The following is an 18,824-nucleotide window of genomic DNA, read 5'->3' as shown; positions in this document are numbered from 1 at the left end:
CACACACACACACACACACACACACACACACACACACACACACACACACTCGGTTTCAATAAGAATCAACTTGGAAAGAATGTGAAAACCAAGGAAACAGGTGGGAGGTTAAGCTATATGATTGCGTGTTTGGCGACCATCTTAGAGGAAGCAAACACGCAGGAACTAACAATCAAACGTGAGCAGAACTTATGTCCACCATTGTACACTGAATGATTCCTCATTACACAAATTCCAGATGTTGTGATGTCCAGATGTTTTGTGTTACTATGGACTTACCTGCACCAAAAGCAAAAAAGTAAGTCTGGTTGGGATTCCTCTGCAACAGTGTGGACACACGTTGCGCCATTCGCTCGTTGCGTTTATAGATGAGCTCGTGGCGGAAGTAGCTGTCAATCTGCTGGGCTGTCAGACGGTCGTGTACTGGGAGGGATCTGTTGATGAAGTGAGGAAGCTGAAAGAAAGAGTAAAGGGAAAAGAATTTAAAAGCCTCCCAGTGAAAGACAGCTTAAACTTAATATGTGAAAATATAAAAATAAAGATGGCAAAATTAAAATTAAAATAACTGCAAAGAAAATTGTTAAAGCCTGTGTAAGTGGGGATCCTGGAGGTATTTTAGCACTTGAATAAAAATAACCAYTGCAATACTATACAGGCAGTGTTTAAATAAGAGCACATCGATAATAGGGCTGGGCGATATGGCTGAAAACTGCATCACGATATATAGGCATTTCATATCGGTTGATATTGACAATTTAGTTTTATCTATTTGAAATAAGGACCAGGAGAAAAATGGCTGATGGTGACGTGACCTTTTCTCTTTTATCCACATCTTCCTCTTGAGTTGTTCCACTCATTTTCTCCTTTCACTCCACATCCTTCTCTTTTAGTTTTAAGCAGTTATAAGGCACGGTGGTGAAACATGAAACTGTTACAGTGCATGTTATTTAACAGGTTGCTGCTAGCTTACCAAAAAGTAAGTGAGTTTGATGCAACCAACCTTGCTTAGCTGGGCTTTAGCTGTTTAGCTTCAGTAGTTGTTGATGTTTGTTCTTTCGGGTCTGTAACTTTATTTTTCCCCCTTCGTGAATTTTGTGAATATTGTAAAGTTTGTGCGCAGCGAGGTGGTGACCGCAGTTATTTTATGAAGCCAGAGGGAAAAAAATACATAATAATTTCTGCCAGCTTGGATAGAGGAGGTGGGTAATGATTTTACAGCTGCAGAAGCTGTTGTTGTGTGTTGTCACAATACATGGCCCTGGGGTCAGATTTATAAAAGATTGCGTGGAAACCATACTGCAACTGAACGTACGGCCAAAAGGCAAAAATGGCATACGCCAAAAAAAAATTCAGATTTATAAAACCGTGCATACGCACATTTCTGCGCACCATTTTATAAATCACAACCTTGGTGTGAAAAGTAGCGTACGCAAGTTTCTGGGCTCATTTTGTGCGTACGCAAGCGTTATAAATCTGACCCCAGGTCTGTACACAATTTTTATTTCCCTATGCAAATTTCGTAAACCTAAAGCTAAATTATCGACATTCTATCTAACCTACTTTCTATTGATATCAATCACGTCTATCGCGAGATTTATCAATATTATTTTATAGCCCAGCCCTAATTGATAATCCCTGTTATACTGCAGAGACTGAAATATAGTACGGAAGGAATGTCAATTGCTCTTTTCTCTCGTTCTTCATGAGTTTTCAAGCTAAATTGTTGAGAAAAATATAATTTACTAATTATTTGTAACTACTTCATTGTAACATAAATATTAACATAAATAATTCCATAAAAACAAAAAAAATTACAGTGCATGACGCATGACCTGTGCCCACACAATTTGACCATTTTAAAAATACCACAAAGCTTGCCTCCTGATGCGCAAAGTTAAAAAAAACAAGTAGTCTAAGACTTCTGCACAACACTGATGGGCTTTTGAGTAAATCTGCATTAAGACTATAAAAACATCAAGTGCATGTGCTATGTTCATATAGGTGCTATAATGTGGTCTTAACAGACGGAGGGAGTGTTAACATTCAGAAAAGCTGACTTGGAGTTTGGAGGAGGGGAGCAACGGTGTGTTTTCAGTTACAGCTATTAAAGTGTCAGACTATCAGGTAACTCGAGGTTGAGAAGCAATAATATGGCAATGTGCAGATGTGTGGAACTGATGTACAAGCCTAAAAGCTTGAGGTGATGATTATGTAATGGTAGAAAACTGGGCATGAAACGTTTGCCAACTTAAAATCCAGGGTTTTGACGGATTTGGGGTTTTGAACAGTGCTGCAGATGTTTTTGGACTTAAGCCGTTAGTAGCTGAGCTCAGCTGCCTAAAGCACTTTAAGTTGTGATTTATATATATCCATAATTCTCTATAGTCCAAAGATTTTGCAATTTTAAATTTATTACATACTGGTTTATCTTTCCCTTAAGATTTCCTGAAAAAGTATGTAAGGCGATTGTCTTTTACATAAAAAATATACTGTACAGCTATTTAAAAAAATGCTGTATCTAATTAACCAATGAACAGATTTGAATAAAACTCTCAGAAAGTAATGACTGGATGTACTTTTACAARAGATTTATTTTTGTAGTTGATTCAATTCAAGGCAACCTTAGCAAACAAAAGATTGTCCATAATTCAGTTATTTTATATGCACTGAGCTAAGATTTAGTGTGGAGGTAGCCAAGTGTCATCCTAAACATAAAGTTCTAACTAATTGCAAACAGATCTTTGTTTAAAACTTTGGCAATCAAGATGGAAGATATCACCTTCAAATAATGAGAATTTTTTTAGCATTTATTAAACAAGATGTCCAGCTATACGCAACATTAATCTTTACTTTTCATTATATATTTTGTTCTTATAAACAAACTTTAAAAAGTTAAACTATTGTGCTTTCTGTTTATTTGTAGAACAATTGTTGGAAAGCAAATGATGTAAACATATTTAAGTATATTTACCACCATTACAGTTGTATACAATCAGTGTGTATTTTTGATTATTTCAAACTTTTGTCAGAACCTATTATATTATTGTACCCCATAGAGAATTGAAGCAGGAAATTCTGTACGGAACAAATTAAAAGTCAACTTGAATTCTGGCTTAGTTTCAGTGTTTCTTGCAGAGGTGTCCTGATACCATCAAATTAAAACCGTGGGTATTCACATTTTAAAAGTGACTTCCATCAGACTCTATGCCGTCAATGTCTTCGTGTCATTATTATTATTTAGATCGATCAGCTTACCCCCACGTCACAGATATTAAAGATGAAATGAGATATGACCGTTCAGACTGAGGTCCCTTTGAAAAACATCAGGTTCTAAATAAAAGAAATGTGTTTTTTATAATCAAGTATATACTGTAAGTTCTAACTCATTAAGTGCTTGGTATTGGTGAGTACCTAAAGTGAAGTACTCGTACTTAGTTTGAGACAAACTGGTATCGAAACACCCTAACTTTCTTGTCAAATTTGGGTAAAACATTGCCACAGCACATAACACAAGGTAAGTATTTATATAAATATTAGCTGCACCATCTGTAGAAAAATAAAAAYYWTMYATGACTGATGGGGATGAAAGCTCTTTTGTTTCTCCCACCCCATATACAATGAGCTGTTACCAGGACAGTATAGCACAATGTGATAATAGCATTTAAGTACTTTAATATCTGARACATTTTTTGGCAAAATCCTTACAAATGTAGAGAAAATGTCAAAAGCAGTTCATTGTTATTGGAGCACGTAKAGCTTTGTAAACGGGAAAATAAAAGAGATGATTTCTAATTTGATGTTTTTTGGCAAACCAAAGCAAATTCATCCCATCYTTTGCATTGGGCTGGACAGGTGGTTCATTTTTATGTTCTGAAAGGTTTTATTAGTGAAACTTTAAAAAGCCAGCTGTTTATTATTATTTCCGAAGAAGGCTGATGCAAAGCAGAATAATTTCACTCAATTTTGACTTTGAGGAAATAATGTTGTCTCTTTTTTTTTTGCCTTTTACAATATTTCTTAGAGAAAAGCAACAAACCTGTGAGGTGTCATGGTTGAAGATGATGGAGCTGAGGTCTCCACAGTTGTAGTGTGTGATGAGATCTTCAGTGGTGTAGGAGCCCTGCAGGCTGCCTGCTCGGACACTCTCATGCTGCAGCAGCGTCTGGTTCAAAGCAAACAATACCTGCAGGGGAACAGACACAAATATGGGACGGATGCAATGACTGTACTGCCGCTGCAAACAATAACATAAAGACACTGTCCTAAATGTCAGAGTAATGTGAGTTATTTCATTTTCATACACTTRCCATACTGTATGACTTTCTTCTCCAGGAAGAAGAGAATGAAGGAATAAAAAGAGAGATGAAGCCAGAGAAAAACCCTCTAAAAATAATCCTTCTTTTTCTTTGACAAGTACAAGGGCACTGTAAATTTACAGCATCCATTAAAARTAAAAGTAAACCCTATTTAGAAAAAATTTATAGTGTGCAGCTGCCAGCTAGCCAAAAAAAAAAAATCCACAGCTGTGTTAGACACCAGGGCTTAACCTCCACTCTCACACACCCGCTCCAGTCCCACGCCATCTCTGTCTAGCTTGGCAACCAAGACTGTGGTGTCAATCATTGTTGAGCAAGAAACAGAACCAGAAGTGTGGATGTGGATAGTTTTTAAAATATTTTCCTTTTTTTTATTTTTTATTTTTTGTCTGCAGCAGATTAACACAGTTCTACATGACTGTCTCAGCAGACCTGGTAAGGACACAGGACTTAGCCCACTGCATTTTCAAAGATTTGTGTCCATGATACAATTACCAAGAAACTCTACTGAGGAAAATAATGTTGGACGAGCATCAGATGATTTGTGGAGCAGCTTAGGGCCAATGCAGCTGCACAGCCAATAGAAGTCAAACTCTGGGTTGGAATTTCATGCGATGATCTTCTCTCAATAAGAAATGCCTAGGCTGRGTGTATCGAATGTTTCAACTCCAGGTAACCTTTCTGGTGGGTTAATCATGCAACCAAGCTCTGAGCTCAAACTTGTGGCTTTTTTTCCCTCTCCTGCCATATGCTTCAAGGGTTTTGCTAACTAGTGTTGTAGAATTTTTCGTTTTGGCCTACTTTTTTATTCAACAAACCAAGAGAACTGATGAATCACCAATACGTTTSTTACAACTCCAATTCCAATGAAGTAGGGATGTTGTGCAAAAACAAATAAAATCAGAATACATTGACTGAARTGAATACACTACAAAGACAAGATACTGCATTTAATGTTCAAACAAATAATCTTTATTGTTCTTTTTTTTGTGTGCAAATATTCACTTATCTTGAATTTGATGCCTGCAACATGTTCCAAAACAGCTATGACAACAAAAGACTGGGAACGTTGAGGAATGCTCAAAAAACACCCGTTTGGAGCAGGTGAGCWTGTTAATTGGAAACAGTGTTATGATTGGGTACAAAGGGAACATCRCCAATGGGCTCAGTCATTCACAAGCAAGACTGGGGTGAGGTTCAGCACTTTGTGAACAAGTACGTAAGCAAATAGTCCAACACGACATTTCTCAATGTACAGCTGCAAGGAGTTTAGGAATTTCATCATCTTATCCCAACTTTTTATGTAACATGTTGCAGGCATCAAATTCAGATGGAGTAAATACTTGCAAAAGTCCAATAAAATGTATCCGTTTGAACTTTAAATATCTTGTCTTTGTAGTGTATTCAATTTAATATAGTTCTAAAGAGATTTGCAAATCATCTATTTCAAGTTGTACAGATTGTCCATAATTTTAACACATTCTCTCTCCTGACTTCATTTTGCAGGTATAGATATTGAGCAATCTTTCAGATTTTTCAAAAACTCAGTTTCAAATTTATTTAACATGTCAGAGCCTGTGGGGCATTAAAAAKCAAAAAATAACATCAAATACCTAACGTCCAACCTTCTTTGCTGCTATAAATAAGTTRTCCCGTTCTCATTTCCTCCTGCTTCGCYCTGCAGGTGATGTCATTTCTACGGCCGACAGTCCGCCTCCACGCACCCCCACCCCCCGCGCCTGTGATAAAACAGATTTTTTTGTGAAAATTACAGATGTTTGAGGCTTATTATCCAGGTAAACGTCTGAAGGGGTTGACATGTGRAAAAGATACTCCATCTGCCTCTTATCTCTCTGACAGAGCCAAACTTCTACACTTTTCACCTTTTGAACGACAGAGAGCTGCGTCTCCTTTTGTCCTGACATGTTCCCTCAAGTGTTTTTTCTTTTTCCTTCTGCAGTTATGCCTCTCTTTTTTAGTTTTTACACCACCAGAGGAAACATTGATTTCAGTTTATGTTTTCATCTAATGTGGGTTTCATACTTAATTTAAAGCACAGGCGTCACAAAAGTGCGATGAAAGGCCGGAGAGGATAAAGCTTCKCTTATTGACTTTGCACCACTGAGCCTCAGGTCTTTGGCCACGTCTCAAAGACTTTATAAAGAGAAACACTGAATTAGGTAGTGGGCAAACTCATGGTCAGGAGCTGGCAATGCACACACGCACACATGCTTGCYAGGATTGTTATATTCCTGACAGCTTCAGTAGGTTCTCTTGCATGGCAAATGACTCCAGACACAACACACATGCGAATGAGTACATTTTTTGGTTGTGTCYCTAAGGAAGTTGTTATTTCAATATTGTCTGTCTCCTGGGGTGAGAACATCTATGCAGCTGTAACCATGGTGCTCCAGTTTGTCCTCGCATTGAATGAAAGCATGTCAGTCAGTGAAGAGAAGGCAAAGAGAGAGGGGGAAAAGGCATGTAAAAGTGCAAACACTGGTCTGCATGCAAGTAGATGCACACATTTTAAATGTGTGTGTGTGTGTGTGTGTGTGTGTGTGTGTGTGTGTGTGTGTGTGTGTGTGTGTGTGCACGCGGCGTGCATATGTGTGCTGAATGACAGAGTGGGTGTTCTCATGCTGAAGTGGCCTACTCACGCTGACATACCAAGTCTATTGCAGCCAGGCCTCTTCAAAGCACCAAATACTGAAACTCAGCCCACAGAATTTACTACTGCAAGTTTTTTTTTTTTTTGGTTCTCTGCGTGTAGTTTTTTCACATCTTGTCTCATACATGCGTGAGAAACTCCAATTGTAATTGCATAAAAGCTTTATAAGAACAAAGCTGGAAGGAGAAGGGCACATGGACGGTCTGCAATTTGAGCACAACACTCCAAAAATTCATTAGTGAGTGTTGGAAAGAAAACAGACAGACAGGGTCAAACCAGGGTGGAAGAAACACAAGTTAAGATTGCAATAACGTGTGTATACTGCAGCAATTGACCTCGGAGAGCTGTTATATCGCTGTAAAGCTAACTTGTTTGAACTTATTTTMAAGTCTGGAGTATGTAATGAATACATTTTGATGACAAGATCTTGGAACCAAGAATGCTCAAACTTAAATTGATCCTGTTACAACTTTTATGAATCTGAAAAAAAAAAGAGTAAGTGTGCAAAATAACAGTGGTCTGCAGCAGAGAAGGAAGTGTCAAATTTTGGAGATGTTTACACTGAACGCCAGCAAATAATTTATTTGTGAACTGTGTGGGAGTTTTTAAATGTGCATGTCAAGAACGACACCAATTYAACACATGCAATAAACACTAACAAACCACATCCTTCAAACAGCATTTTTCTTCCTCAGACACTCTTTAATTATTCTAGTTTCCTCTCAGTGTGGAATACTGAATCACTATTCCATATTTCTGCAAAATGTCCAAAACACAAATAAATAAAAAAGGAATGGAAAGAAAAAAAAATAACACAAAGATGATAAACAGTGAGGAGATCTAGACATGGGAAACACTTRTACTAGTGCCAAACAAGATGGTGATCCCTATACATGTTACTATTTAACTTTGATTTATACAGTATATAACTATAAGGAGTGCATGTGTCAGATTTGAAATAGATAAAACTGAAAAATCATGTCTAAAATTTAGGTTAGTTTGCAACTAAGTGCACTGACATGRACACCCCCATTCTGAATTTACTAATTAAAATGTTTCTTTGAATGAAATACTTGCCATAGAAACTATATTTAAAATTGCATGAACAGGTTCCTACTCAGAGAAAGCAATAATTAAATGAAGCCAAAATGTGTAGAATATACCAATATTAATCTCATCCTGTAGATCACATCTGTCAAACTTAAGGCCCTCYGGCKAAATGTGGCCCACCACAGCATTTTATGTGGCCCGTGAAAGCTTCAAAGATTTATTAATGTCTTAAAATAATCCGCTTAAAACCAYCATTKACCYTWAAGTGCATTRCTCATAATSCATGTTGATRATTTTACCTGTGAAATGATAGCATCCCACCACTAGGGAGAGGTGCACAAGGTTCAAAAGTCACCAGCAAAATTTCTGCTATTTTTGCAGCAGCTGAGTTGTTCCGAAAAGTGGGATTTTCCCACTTAGAAMTCTTACATTTGAACTGGAACCCTTCTCCAGTGGGGATTTGCTGTCAAAAATTGAAAGAGTTCAAAATTCTTGAAGGCAACTACTCACCAAAACTTGTGGTACARGTYGTATTTTTCAGTGTTTATAAGAGGACACATTAAAACACTGTTTCTATGCAGGAAATACCACACAGAGCTCAGCTGTTGTTTGTTAGCTGTGCTCAGCCGTAGCAACTGGATGAGGAACATGGCGTTTCGTGTTTAGTCGAGGCTAAACAGGAAACATTGATTCTATTTATAACTGGCCTTTGGAGGGCCACCTTAATCGTGACCCTCAGTGAAAACGTGTTTAACACTACTGCTGTAGAAATACATTTACTTTAATGGTGTCTTGATGCACGTCTGTTCTTCAGTGCATTCAAAACTATTAGTTTTAGTGTTYATCATTATTTGATTGTTCACATTAACATGTAGACAGAAATATGGCATCCTATTTATCCAAATACATCATCTAATCAGAATATTATAGGTTTTGTTTAGAATATGWTTAACAGGCTGTTGTAAGCCTCACTTTATCATTTTTTATATGATCATGTGTTTCATRGAGGAATTGTATGTATTTGTGTGTGGGGGTGTTGTGTACCTATTTTCAAGAGTCTAGTTTAGATTAGCAGTTTCATTTAATTCAAGGAAATTTAATGTCAAGTTTGAGTGGTTTCTATATGTTAGGTAAAAGGACACAAGTTTAAAAGGTTGGTATCAGACTGTACTACCAGGAGGGATGATATGTGCTGTTTTATTAGTTTTTATAATGTTAAGTTGACCTTTTTTACTGGTAGTGTTGAAAATGAATACATAATAATCTATCATACTTAGTATGATAGAAAATTAACAATAACACCTTCACTCAACATGTGCTCTTGTTTTGCTTTAACTAATTTGAAAGGGATGAATTGGTATTTAACTAAAACCCTTTTAAAACACCTTTAAAATGACACTGTCCAAACAGGGTGAGAACTCTGCTTTTTCTCCGGTTCTTTATCTTTGGTCATTTAATCGGCCTCCAATAAAGAAAACAGTCCCAACAGTGTCAGGTTGGTTCTTTCCCCTCAACCACTCCTGTTTCCCTGAGAGCCACTTGTGTTTCACTGCCTGAGAAAAAGAAGATCTGGACCCCTGACCCAGAACACACACTACTGGGCTCCTCTGGGTTGAGCAGGCTTTCCCTGAGGTCTTAAGATATACAGACTATAGAAGGGGATTGGGTTCACAGCACCCTGAGGTAACTGAAGGGAAGAAGGTAGGGAGTTGAAATAACATCCCGGGCAACCCAAGAATAGAAAAAGTGTGATATCTCATCTCTGATCCCTACAGAGCAGCCCCAAAAGAGCTGTGTGCCATTGTACTTGGGCTTCTTCTCAGAACCACAAGAGAAAACCATAAATGAATTCAGAAAGAAAAACGTCTTTGCATTCTGTTATTTTTAAATTGTGGTAACAGCATGACTTCATCCTTGAATGTGTACACAGAAGTGGTAACGCTGTTTAGGGACTGAGGAACACATTAGAGATTGGCCCGGCCATCAGTCGCCCACACACTCCCACAATGATATAATATTACTTCTCACACATAATTATTACACAAACAATATCCTATGAACAAAAAAAAAGAAACTCTCTAACCCAACACTGCTCGCAAATGTTGCCAAAATAAATTGATTTCTTAGTTATCATACTGGATGAAGTTTCTGGCATTTTCCAAAACATCCAGGAGATGTGTTCAGACTTTATTTGAGCTTTATTCTGTTCTTCAAGGAAATGGTTTTAGAGATAGACCACTTGGCACTATCAATTAGGATATGAGTGATGTAGAACAGCTTCAAAACCTTGTACATTTGTACCCTTGTTATCCCAGAAGTCTAAATTATATTCAGATGCATACCAATATCTGTAACTATTGAATTCAAAGTACCAGGAAGTCCATGTTGTCTGAAACCAAGGCAAAACCTGTAACAGTAAGAAAAGCACCAACTGGAAACAGAAACTTTGTTACTAAATCCGAGGCGCCGCACCACACATAAAACCATTTGATTGAGGGGAAACAGCAAAACTGGAGAGTGTGTCAGCAGATGTGAATTTGTTTTTAAAAGATTTGTCAAAGGTTTCATAGTTTCATAGTGTGGTTTCAGTGTCCTTTTTCAATTTTTGATGGAACTGCCCAAACCCACGAAAATCAATTATCTTTCTGCACTTCATTATTTAGTAATGCAAACGTCCACTTCATATTTTCGTAGCTATCCTTCATAGCAGCCAGGTATGGGCCAGATCAAGTTGCCACTGCTGGCTGACTACTGGTGGGGAAAGTAGCTTGTCAATCAGATGTGGGTCAGGTCTGTGATGGCTTTTTTTAAAATGGTATGTCACAACTGGCCCATTTGAGGTTTGATTTATGTGACCCGTATTGGTCAATGCCACTCCCTACCTTCTTTACATGGCCCAAATGTGTCAGTGCTTCAAGTGGCCTGGTTGTGATTTGGTTTATGTGGCCCATATTGGTCAATGCCACAACTGGCCTGGTTATGATTTGGTTTATGTGACTCATATCTGTCGATGTCACAACTAGTCCAGTTGTGGTTTGGTTTATGTGGCCCAAATCTGTCAATGTCACAACTGGCTCTGTTGTGGCTCATGCATTGACCATGTCTGGCAAACTACATTTGGGCCACCAAAAGGCAGTCATTCTTTGCTGTATCTAAGCCGAGTGTATGTTTCCATGGCAAGTGCATTGTGTTAGCCAGAACTGGGCCAGACAAATGTTGCTCTGTTTGACAATATAAAGTGGCAGCGCCTAATACAAGGTCACAAATGGGTATGTGACACGATTAGCTTATAATTTTCATAACTGAAACAGTTCTTGCTTGGTATTTCTTGTCAAAAATAGGCTGACTCAAAAGTAAGCAGTGCCTGAGCCCTACTGTTCCCATCAACTATATAATGGTCTATGAAGTTGTTAGAGCCTACTGATCCAATCTGTCAAACTTTTCAAAACACTTAGATTACATTGTTTTGTCGTAAGATAGTGTCGCAAGTTCAAAATTGTCTGATTGGTCTCATGTGATATTGTTGTTTCCAACTGTTGTATCAAGAAGACCTTCAAGACAGTGCCCTTTTTCCATCTTGAGGCACGTGTGCAACCTGTCAAAGGGCTTTAAAGAAAACAGTCAAGCATAAAAATGTCTTCAATATGACCTCAAAAGTCAAGGCAATGCCAAAAAAACTTTTACAGCTCCTCAGCGTCTGTTTAGATTTGCTCGTTTGAAGGTAAGCAGCATTTTCAGTTCATCACATCTGGCAGGAGCTACAGCAAGGTAGAACGTTGCCTTACTCCAAATCTTTGTCCCAGTTAATACCTACCATACACACACACGCACAGACATATGTATACACAGTCAAAAACACACGCAGCCACCCATAAACACACATATGCTTTTAATTACACACACCACAACCCTCTTCGAGTATTACCTGCGTACGAACCACATAATGCATAAATTACACAACCACTGTTTTGAACACAGCTTTTTCTTTTGACTCTGCCTCTGTTTCTCTTCCAGCTTCCTCTCAATTTTCACTCTCTCTGTCTTGCTAAGTCCCTCACTGTGCCTGGTCTACCTCCTGTCTCAGCTCAGGAAATCCAGGGATTACAAGAGGGACAATCCAAGTGGCAGAGGCCTGCTGCTCCCAGCTTCTCCAGTAAGCCTCTTCTTTTTTCCCTTCCTTCTTCCTGCCTTATTTCCTCTGAGGCAGGGGGRGAGGACCTAATGATGGCAAACATCTCACACTTATTTGGAAACAATTTAAAAGAAATACAACCATTTTTATCATTTTTTATTTCACTTCAYTTTTCTAGATATACCTTCACCGCTGCTCCTTTCTTTCCAACGTCTAAGGTAACCACAAACATTCACTTCAGCTAGAGAATATGCTGTCTTCATTTTTTAATGTCTCCGGTAAATGGGAGGTGGGGGTCTCCCCAACACTTGTTCACAAATAAACCCTGCTGTTTGACTTGGCAGTATCACCACTGCGTCAGTCCTCCTGGCTTTCCTGCCTCAACAGAAAGCAGAAGTAAACAATAAAGTTTCACTTGAACCAGAGTGGGGAAAAAAAGCAAGCAGCTGCTTCCTTTCCACAAATACCCATCAGTGCAAACTGTGAAAAACTGGAGAAACAATAACATAGTACCATTTCCCCCCTTAAATGTTAAAAAAAATGATCATCAATTGACATCAAAGTACAATATAAAACTGATGAAGACACTGTAACATTTCACAATTTTACAGATTAAAAGAAAGCCCTTTTTTTGGGCTGATCCTTTCATGAGGTGTCGTCACAGCTGGCTAACTCATACAATGATTTGGCAATTGTTTTTTTTTTTTTTTTTTTGCTGAATGCCCTTCTTGATGAAAGCTACCACAGCCCACATGTGTGGAGCAGCGAGCTGCCATCTTGGGCTCCAGTGGGAGAAGCCAAGGGGGTTAAGAGCCCAGAAATGGACAAATGAGGGTTGAAGCAGTTAAGCAAATTTTTGATGACACATAGGGCTGGGAGGTTTGGTTGAAAAATGTATCAAGATATAAGAGTTTCATYTCATTAGTTTTTTTGTTTTAGCCATTTCCCTAGAAAAAACAAGATGATTAATTCTGCCAAACTGGMGACATAACCTTTCCTCTTTTATCCACAATTTCCTCTTGAGCTCTTYCWCTCATTTTCTCCTTTCAATRCACATCGTTCTTTTTTTATTTCAAAGCAGTTATGACGTATGGTGGTGAAACCTGAAACTGCTACAGCACGTTACTCAACTGGTTGTAACTTACTAAAGAGTGAGTGAGTTAGTTTATACTACCAACCTTGCTTAGCAGGGCCAAGAGAGATCGAATGGCTAAAGCCTTTCCTCTGCCTACATCCCCCAGAATGCCGTGTGGTACTGAATCTGATTTCAATGAAATTATCAACATTCTATCGGACGTAGTTTCTATTGACATTGATCATGCGTCTTCTCTAACCTCTGCGTCACCACTATCCAAATTAATGCTTTTTTAGTTAGATTTTTTAAAAAAACAACAACAGGTCATGTGGTTCCAAAACGCTTCATTTATGCAAAATCAACAATTATGTTTACGCAATTCAGAGTCAGAATTGCAACATATTTAAGTCAGGATGATTGAATTAATTGTGTTGCTCTAAAAGAAAATAAGATTAAAAATATCAAGCAGACATACATCAGATCAGGTCCCYTTTAATTTATCTCCTCCAAAACACACAGACCAGCTCACATCACCAGAGTTCTTTTTTTTTCATGTTTTTTTTAAAAGAACAAAATCTTATTGAATTTCACTGGACTTCTCCAATCTTTCATAATTGTGTGTGACGCCATGCAAACCAGATGAGGAGTTTCTTCTCCGCAGCATGAGAAAGGCGCAGTTCTGTATTTAAATCACCCCTCCTTGACCTCAAACTGGGCTTTGACCTCTCGCTTATCTCTTCTCGTCTGCTTTGGTTGGACTAATGTCTTAAGTTGGAGCAATRCCCAAGGAATGTTTTGTCCTTTTTCCACACTCCACATCTGAGGGCTGGATGAAACACGAGAGCAGAACATCGTCTGCTGCATGAAAATAAACTGRGTAACGCAGGAAATACAGCGCCCAGACGAAGAAATGACAAGTGTCTGAACGCCAGCAAATTCTTAGTTCATTTCCCAGGGAGGAATCCTGACAGATGTTTCAACAGTAAGAGTGTCTGCAAGTTTCTGCCATATGTCCTCCAGTAATCATTATTCAACATCAAGAAACCAGCTCAAATCATTCAAACTGGAATTTTGTGTTTGAATTTTCTAGCTGACATGATTTTTAAATCATTTAGTTTGCTTAATGATTTTGTTTTMCACAAACATTCTGAACAGAGCTGTATTTTAAATGCACAATTGATTTCTTCCGACCAATACTGATGATCATGGGTTTAAAAAAATATACTATGTCATATACAATAAATTTGACTCAGAGGCTTTTAAACATGCCATATTTATTTAAAAACAACGCACTTAGAATATTATGCAACCCTCATTTTTTAGCTTAAAAACATAAAAAAATCTACTGTATTCAATCATGTATAGTACAATCTCGATTATAATGTGATTATCATTTTTTGAGCTTAAAAAGCATAAAACAYTTTAATCATCAGGATTTCTCAGCCTTTATGGTGCACCCTCTGGTGGGGAAACATTATTTGGGGACACACACTTGTGTGCGTATTTTGKTGCTGAGCTGCCAAGGACGATCATCGGAAGCTTCCAGAATCCGTAAGACCAGACTGACTTTTTGATTTTTCAGRCTTAATGGCAGGGAAACATTATTTGGAGACACACACTTCTGGGTGTGTTTGTTGCTGCCAAGGAGCATCAGGGAGAGCTTCTGGATTTGRGTCACTGAKAAACTATCCGCTCCCAGACCAGACCAAAGCAAAATCCAGTTGTCAGGATTTATTCACACCAGGAAAGTCCTTTGGTCCAKTTGTTTGGTCCYGACCAAATAGARGAATTATTGTTTTCCTTTGGTGCAGTTTGCYTTCACYTTGTGCTTTTTGGAAGTGGACTATAATTTATAACCAAAGCCATGCGGGTGACGCTCATTGCTCCTATTGGACAGAAATGACGGGGGCAGGACAGAGCACTGACCTGGAAATAAAGATGATGCTGCTAATAAAACTGACTATTAAGAATATCATGAATATCATTCAGTGGCAGTTTTGCGATGATATACTTATACAGCAGGTAAAATAAGTGTTGGAACACGTCAACATTTTTCTCAGTAAATATATTACTAGAGGTGCTAATGACATGAAATTTTCACCAGATGTTGGTAACAACCCAAGTGATCCATACAWACAAAGAAATCAAACCATAAATGTCCAGAAATGAAGTTATTTGTAATAATGTGGAATGACACAGGGAAAAAGTATTGAACACGCTTACTGAAATTTATCTAATACTTTGTACAAAAGCCTTTGTTGTCAATGACAGCTTCAAGACGCCTCCTGTATGGAGAAACTAGTGGCATGCATTGCTCAGGTGTGATTTTGGCCCATTCTTCCACAAACAGTCTTCAAATCTTGCAGGTTTCGTGGACCTCTTCTATGAACTCTGATCTTTAGTTCTTTCCATAGATTTTCTGTTGGATTCAGGTCAGGTGATTGGCTGGGCCATTCCAGCAGCTTTAGTTTCTTTCTCTGAAACCAACTGAGAGTTTCCTTGGCTTTGTGTTTGGGCTCATTGTCTTGCTGAAATGTCCAGCCACGTTTCWTCTTCATCATCCTGGTAGATGGAAGCAGATTTTTATCAAGAATGTCTCTGCACATTTTTCCATTCATCCTTCCTTCAATTATTTGAAGTTTGCCAGTACCATATGCTGAAAAACAGCCCCACACCATGATGTTCCCACCTCCAAACTTCACTGTTGGTATGGTGTTTTTMGGCTGATGTGCAGTGCCATTTGACCTCCAAACATGATGTGTATTCTGGCATCCAAACAGTTCAATGTTGGTCTCATCTGACCAGATTATATTCTCCCAGTATTACACAGGATTGTTTAAATGTTGTGCAGCAAACTTTAAAGGAGCTTCAACATGCTGTTTCTTCAGCAGTGGAGTCTTGCGTGGTGAGCGTGCATACAGGCCATGGTGGTTCAGTGCATTACTTATTGTTTTCTTTGAAACAATCATACCTGCTAATTCCAGGTCTTTCTGAAGCTCTCCACAAGTGGTCCTTGGCTCTTGGACAACTCTTCTGATAATTCTTTTCACTCCTCTGTCAGAAATCTTGCGAGGAGCACCTGGTCGTGGTCGGTTTATGGTGAAATAATGTTCTTTCCACTTCTGAATTATGGCCCCAACAGTGCTCACTGGAACCTTCAGAAGTTTAGACATTCTTCTGTAACCGATGCCATCATTATGCTTTGCAACAATAAGGCTGTGAAGGTCTTGAGAGAGCTCTTTACTTTTACCCATCATCAGATGGTTCTTGTGTGATACCTGGCCATCATCTGGGACTGAACCAGCTGATATTAATTTGCACTGACAAGGGGCAGGCTTGCTTTCTAATTACTGAGAGAGTTCAGCTGGTGTCTTGGCTTTCCATGCCTTTTTACACCTCCCTTTCTTCATGTGTTCAATACTTTTTCCCTGTGCCATTCCACATTATTACAAATAACTTCATTTCTGGACATTTATGGTTTGATTTCTTTGTATGTATGGATCACTTGGGTTGTTACCGACATTGGGTGAAAATTTCATGTCATTAGCACCTCTAGTGATATACTGTATTTACTGAGAAAAATGGTGACGTGTTCAATACTTTTTACCCGCTGAAATTTTGGGACAGTGTTGTCAAATGTGTGCTGCAACCTAAAGGAGTCAAGATGCTCTGCGTTCTCTGKCCCACAACGGTTCATTTTTTGTAACGTAGCAAAAGCAACACTGAAGGACTAATGTTGCTTAGTCACGGTAGCTCGTGAAGTCTAAAATGGCGCATGTAGGGGAACAAACTCTGGTCCCTTTAAAGCGGACCAAATGTGTCAGATGTGAATACACCCTWAGATTAGCAAGATGGAATTATCAGAATGCGAACGTGCAACTAATGTTAATGTCTTCTTTTTAACAAGAGGAGACCAAACAAGTTATTTGTCCTCTGACTCCAGTGAGTAAACCGCTGTGGTTGTTTAGATGATTCCCTATGTGTGACGTACAGCAAGAGGGAGGGAGAAATTATGATGATTTCTCCCCATGACACAATATTTCAGTCATATAGGAGAAAATATTGAAACTTAATGTGGTAGRGCATTAGAAAAAAGTTAATCAACATTTAATGTGTATAATACCTTCACCCACCCACACACACACATATACATGTTATGAAGGATTTATGGAGTTAAATTTCTTGCATTATACACACAAAAATACAGTACGTTTTAATATTTACATTTCCATCCATGTCAACCCCTTCGTACATTTACCTGTTTAATGAGCCTCAAAAATCCGTAAATTTCGCAAAAAATTGTTATACTCGCACGCAGATGGACTGTCTGTCTCAGAGAGATAACAGTGCCTGCAGCACAAAGCAGGAGGAAAGGAAGACGATTTATATTTCCAGCAGCAGAGCAAGTTGGAAGATGGCTGATGTTAATGTATACAGGCTCTGAGATGTAAAATAATTTTGCATCTGAGTTGTTTTTAACAAATCTGTAAAACTAGAAAAAATCWGTGGGATTACTCRATACACTTGCAAAATGATGGAAAATTTGTGTAAATTATGGACAATCTGTATAATTTGACTATGCATTTCCCAAGGGTGTGCTACTGTAGTGTGAAAAGCAGAAGGTAATCAAAGAAGAAAGAAACACATGAAAGAAAGACYGTAGGAAAACAAGAGAAAATAAAAAAAGGTCCAAGAGACACAGCAGGAGGCTTCAATCATAAAACATTCTCAAGCAGAAAAAAGAAACCGAGAAAGCACCAGATGTTGGGAGTTAACTAGGAGATGTAGGGAGATGAGAAGAGTATTTTTCCCTCCACCACCTCCTCCTCCTGGTGGAGCAGATCTGCAGCACATCTGGCCAGGTCTTTCCTCAACACCATCACTCTTCTCCATCCTCACGAAACCTCGACCTCCAAAGCTAGAACTGCATCCCTCCTGCGTTTGCACTCAACCCTCCTTATGATGTCATCAGGTTTTATGTTCAGACTGTTCAATCTATTGATTTAAAAAGTTAATTTCTTCTTCTCTTCCAACTTTTGTATTCCTCCATTTTTTTTCACATTCTTGCATTTGATGCCGACTGTCCTTCCATCAACACTGATCTCAGTTTTTTCAGCTTTCGTCTCCCACCTCCTTCCTGTGCTCCACATCATGCACACCAGCGCACTCTGAAGAACTTGTAACTTAAAGCTCATGTGCGTACATGCGTGCATAAAGGCGCTCTGTCTGCGTTTCCATGTGTGTCTGTCTTCACCACACAGTTTGTCTGAATTGCACAGAGCTCCGACTGTTTAACAGGCACGAGTAGCCTTTGCAGTGAGTGGATCGCACTTCCTTTCTTTTTGTCCTCTCTTGATGTCACGCCACTGTTGGGCTTGGAACCTCGACCTAACAGAGTAATCCCACACAAGCGCACAATTTCACGGCAAATCAGCAGGAGAAATGTTCAATTTCACGCAAGTGTATTCAGCCTGCAGGAAAACACAAAGAGGGGAAGACTGTAATGTGAACCTTTCAGGAGACACAAGCCCTGAATGGTGTGTGTGTGTGTGTGTGTGTGTGTGTGTGTGTGTGTGTGTG

General features: G+C 38.7%; 1 protein-coding gene across 1 annotated transcript in view; it reads right to left on the bottom strand.

Moving 5' to 3' along the window:
* Positions 1-310: 310 nt before the first annotated feature.
* The window catches only part of trabd2b (TraB domain containing 2B), a gene marked incomplete at its 3' end in the record, with an annotated part of 63,123 nt that continues 44,609 nt past the window's right edge, over positions 311-18,824 (bottom strand). Inside the window, 2 exon segments of the mRNA XM_014002969.1 lie at positions 311-454; positions 4,037-4,183. Of these exon segments, the coding sequence (XP_013858423.1) occupies positions 311-454; positions 4,037-4,183 (291 nt within the window).

This window comes from Austrofundulus limnaeus, unplaced genomic scaffold, assembly GCF_001266775.1.
Source record: "Austrofundulus limnaeus strain Quisiro unplaced genomic scaffold, Austrofundulus_limnaeus-1.0 Scaffold15, whole genome shotgun sequence".
Lineage (NCBI taxonomy): Eukaryota > Metazoa > Chordata > Actinopteri > Cyprinodontiformes > Rivulidae > Austrofundulus > Austrofundulus limnaeus.
Note: the sequence above shows the minus strand (reverse complement) of the source record. Positions and strands in the feature narration are given on the sequence as shown.